The 5,080-nt window shown below is 39.5% G+C and overlaps 1 protein-coding gene across 1 annotated transcript in view; it reads left to right on the forward strand.

Annotated features, from left to right (window-relative positions):
• GPNMB (glycoprotein nmb) overlaps nucleotides 1-5,080 on the forward strand; it is a 36,240-nt gene that overhangs the window by 10,302 nt on the left and 20,858 nt on the right. Inside the window, exons 3-4 of the mRNA XM_003788604.3 lie at nucleotides 437-580; nucleotides 4,273-4,446. Of these exons, the coding sequence (XP_003788652.1) occupies nucleotides 437-580; nucleotides 4,273-4,446 (318 nt within the window). The remainder of the gene's footprint in view (nucleotides 1-436; nucleotides 581-4,272; nucleotides 4,447-5,080) is intronic.

Here is a 5,080-nt window from a genome sequence, read left to right on the forward strand (position 1 = left end):
CAGGAGACTCGCTTGAGCCCAGGAGTTGGAGGTTGCTGTGAGCTGTAATGCCACGGCACTCTACCCAGGGGGACAGCTTGAGGCTCTGTCTCAAAATAAATAAATAAATAAATAAAAATAAAATAAAATAAAATAAAATAAAATTTGCCTCCTCAACCCATTTAAGCAGTTTTTTTTTTTTTTTATCTTAGGTAAATGTTCCTTTCATGGTTAGAGAATTCTTTAATTGGTCTGATGCTTTTTAGAATTTATATTTTAGAATGTTGTGCTCTGAAAACTAAAGTTAGGAATCTAGAAAATGACTTTAATATAACATAAAGAGGCATGTGGATCCTCCGGTACCTATTCATAGATTTAATGTTACTTTAAATATTTATTTGTGGGTAAAAGGAAAAAGAGGTGATTGATCGTTGAGTTCCACTTTCTTCTGCTCTAGGAGGCCGAGTGCAGGCCGTCCTGACCAGCGACTCCCCAGCGCTGGTGGGCTCAAATATAACGTTTGTGGTGAACCTGGTGTTCCCCAGATGCCAAAAGGAAGACGCCAATGGCAACATAGTCTATGAGAAGAACTGCAGAAGTGGTAAGACCACAGAATTTTCCTAAACTGCTGGACCCTCTTCCCACAAACCTTAACGCTCTCAGGTACCCCTGTAAGTGCAAGATGGTGCTGTCATCCCTTGCACCCCCCTCCTCCAGCTGCATGACAGGAAGGGGGAGTGTGTCCCTACTTGGCCCCTTCACCAACATCAACATCAGCCAAACCTATTTCAGCAAACTGGTGGCTCACCGCTTCTAGGAACAACCCTCTTCAAAAGCTACTGTCACACCCAACTTCCCTAGTGCCCAATTGATTGGACGGAGAATATCTTACAGAGTCTCAGAGTTTGGTTTTATTACTTAAAACTCTTGGTTCCAAATAGCCAAATTCACAGATGTTTGCTGATCGGTTAAATTTTGACTCAGAAGATATTATTGAAGCAAATGTTGTGTAGCTAGCACAGATGCTAAAATGGATATGTTTTGATTTTGCTTTGACCCTAAAGACATAAGCTCTCTCTGTCCACAAATGAGCACGAACACATTTAGGAAAATTAGCCTGTTAGGATTGTACATTTTCAAAAAAACTAAGCTAATTGCTGTGATTCTTCAATTGATGACAGGGCCATTTAATCATGCACTATAATCTGATTTTATTATCGAGACCTTTTGCTGAGCAGTAACATCTTCGGAAGGCCTGTGACCCCCACCATTGGCTTTACTAAGCTGTAAAAACTCTACATGTGTTCATTCCTTATTAAATTTTTATCTTTCTGTGAGGAAAACATTAGATTCTGGATGGAAAGAATTGATATTTACCAAGCATTAAGTATGTGATATTTGGTAGCATTTTTTTTCTTCCATCTTTTTTTTAAGTTGATTCTTTGAAAGGTCTTAAATAACAAGCTAGTCCTCTGAGCGCGTCTATGGGAAAGAGTCCTCCTTGGGAAAATTTTCACCAAGTCTCTATCACCACTGAAAGGAAGTAGGGATCTTTGAAGACGTGATTGATATCAGGTCTAAAACAAGTACCAGGTAAGCCTGAGGCAGCTTACTGTTCCAGAAAGTAAGAACTCCAAGATGACGATGGAGTCACGTCCAAAGGACACAGGAGCCAACTTGAAGGGGCTTTCACTGGCCACATTTGGGACAATTTGAGAATAAAAAAGAGTAATGACTCTAATAGATTGATAAAAAAGCTTTTCAGAAATGTCAGTGAGGCCGGGTGCGGTGGCTCACACCTGTCATCCTAATACTCTGAGAGGCTGAGGCAGGTGGATTGCCTGAGCTCAGGAGTTTAAAACCAGCCCTAGCAAGAGTAGGAAAAAAGTAGGAAAAAACTAGCTGGGTGTCAGGACAGGTGCCTGTAGCTTTTTGGGAGGCTGAGGCAAGAGGATCACTTGAGCCCAGGAATTTGAGATTGCTGGAACTATGATGACACTATAGGACTCTACCCAGAGCAACATTATGAGACTGTCTCCAAAAAAAAAAAAAAAATGTGAGTGACACACAAAAAATTTAAAAGTGGATGATGGGGCTATTCAAGATGAAAATATATTGAAGGTGAAAATTTTCATACACATGGAAAAGTTGAAAGCAGATACATTGAACACCGAAATACTCCACCTAGACAGAGCAATTGTTTTATTGATACATAACAGGTGCACACATTTCTGGAGTACATGGAGTATTTTGATACATGTGTAATAACCAAATCAGAATAACTGGGATATCCATCACCTCAATCATTTTTCTTTATTTTGAGAACAGCCCCAGTTTTCTCTTTTAGCTATTTTGAACTACACAATACATTATTAACTATAGTCTGTGCTATCAAACACTAGATCTGATTCCTTCTATCTCACTGTATTTTTGTACCCGTCAACCAACCTCTCTACATCCTCCCTCCACCCTTACCGGCCTCTGGTAACCACCATTTCACTCTCTACCTCCATGAGACCCACTTTTTTTAGCTCCCACATATAAGCGAGAACCCTCACTATCTTTCTGTGCCGGGCTGGTTTCACTCCACAGAATGACCTCCAGTGCCATTCATACTCTGCACATGACAAGATTTCATTCTTTTTCATGGCTGAATAATAACCCACTGTATGTATTCACACCACGTTTTCTTTATCCATGCTTCCACCGCTGGGCACTTAGGTTAACTCTGTATCTTGGCTGTGTGGTGGTGCCGTGATAAACGTGGGAGTGCAGCTGTCTCTTCAATATGCTGATTTTCTTTCTTTGGATATATACCCAGCAGTGGGATTGCTGGGTCATATGGTGGCTTTATTTTTAGTTTTTGAAGAACTTCCGTACTGTTCTTCATAGAAGCGATACTAATTTACATTCCTACCCATAGTGCAAAGAACATTCCCCTTTCTCCACATCCACGCTGGCGTCCATTGTTTTTTGTCTTTTTGATAACTGCAGCAAGATGCTCTCTTATTGTGGGTTTGAGTTGCATTTCTCTGATGATTGGTAATGTTGAGCTTTTTCTCATTCACCTGTTGGCCATTTTTATGACTTCTTTTGAGAAATGTCTAGTCTCAGATCTTTTACCCTTTTTTGTTAATTTTTTTTGTTAATTTTTTACTGATACATAATAATTGTATATTATTTCTGGGGTCCATGTGGTATTTTGATACATGCATACGATGGGTACTGATCAAATAGAGTAATGGGGATAGTCATCACCTCAAACATTTATCATTTCTCTGGTTGGGAACATTCCAAATCTTTCTTCTAGCTATTTTGAAATATACAATAATTATTGTTCACTCTGATCACCTACATTCAACAATTTTCACATTTTATCATTTTTGCTTCTTTGTATATATTTACATCTCTAGCTAAAGATAGATATCTGTATCTATATCTACCAGATATCTGTCTGAGAGAGAGTCTTTGTTTCTAAATAATTCGAAGAGACAAAATAGCCAAATATAGCATGCAAATCTTCATTAGACTGTGATAGGAGTGGTAATGGTGCTGGGGTTATACAGGAAATGTTTTAATTAAGAGATGTACGCTGGCTCAGCACCTGTGGCTCAAGCAGCTAAGGCGCCAGCCACATATACCAGAGTTGAGGGATTCGAATCCAGCCCGGGCCTGCCAAACAACAACAGCTGCAACCAAAAATTAGCCAGGCTTTGTGGCAGGCACCTGTAGCCCAAGCTACCTGGGAGGTGGAGGCAGGAGACTTGCTTGAACCCAGGAGTTGGAGATTGCTGTGAGCTGTGATGCCACAGCACTCTACCCAGGGTGAAAGCTTGAGGCTCTGTCTCAAGAAAAAAAAAGAGAAATGTATGCTGAAGTCTTTATGAATAAAGAGTCATGATGTCAAATGAATCAGGAAAAAAGCTACAAATAGAGTGTGTTAAAATAAGAAGACAAAATATCTTACATTTTGGTTTGAAGAGGCTTGTGATTTGGAGACCCAATAGAAAGAAAAATAAGTTAAATGATATCATTTAACTACCTCAAACTTCCCTGAATACTTACGTTATATACTTCTATGGGAAAAATGTTTTCTTCCGTATTGAAGCATAACATCTACTGTATGCAGAAAAGTCCACAGGCATAAATACAGTGTTAGATAAGTTCTAAATCTTGAGTTTTTAGTCATCTAACTACTTTTCAACTGGCTATGAAACAGTGTTTCCTTCAGCCATGTGCCCTGGGCTTTCTGAGCCCACATGACAACTGGGCCTTGTGTCTTTCTCCGCTTAGATGCCGGTTTACCTACTGACCTGTATGTTTACAACTGGACAACATGGTCGAGGGACAGTAGCTGGGAAAACGGCAGCTGGCAGAGCCGCCATCATGTGTTCCCCGACGGGAGGCCTTTTCCTCAGCACCCCGGATGGAAGAAATGGAATTTTGTCTACGTCTTCCACACACTTGGTTGGACTTTTACAAACCTCCTTAACTCAGCTTTACCTTTCCTTAAAATTTTAATCCTCTCTTTTCTCATTCTATAGCTAACAATGATCACAGAGTTTAACCAGTCATTGTGTTAACTTTCCCTAGCATGATGGATGGCCAGAGGTCAAAAAATCAAATCTTTGGGGCAGTGCCAGTGGCTCAAAGGAGTAGAGTGCTGGCCCCATATGCTGGAGGTGGCGGGTTTAAACCCAGCCCTGGCCAAAAAATAAAAATAAATAAAATAAATAAATAAAATCTTTGCTAACCTTGCCAAATCTCCACCAAAGAACTAAAATGAGGAGAGAAAGCAAGATTCAGCTCTTAAAAAAAAAAAAAAACTATTCATTTTTTTCCATCTAAAACAATAACAAGAAAAAATATTAACATTCGTTTGGGCAGCACATGAGGGCATTTGCTGATTTTTTAAAACTTTTTTTATGTTCTCAAAAGAATTTTTAAGAATTAAAAAACATGCTATTTTACAGAAAATTTTCAGAAAAAGGTACAAATAGGGCAGCACCTGTGGCTCAAAGGAGTAGGATGCCGGCCCATATAACAGAGATGGTGGGTTCAAACCCAGCCCTAGCCAAAAACTGCAAAAAAAAAAAAAAAA

This window comes from Otolemur garnettii, unplaced genomic scaffold (assembly GCF_000181295.1).
Source record: "Otolemur garnettii isolate 467f Iridium unplaced genomic scaffold, OtoGar3 scaffold00028, whole genome shotgun sequence".
Taxonomy (NCBI): domain Eukaryota; kingdom Metazoa; phylum Chordata; class Mammalia; order Primates; family Galagidae; genus Otolemur; species Otolemur garnettii.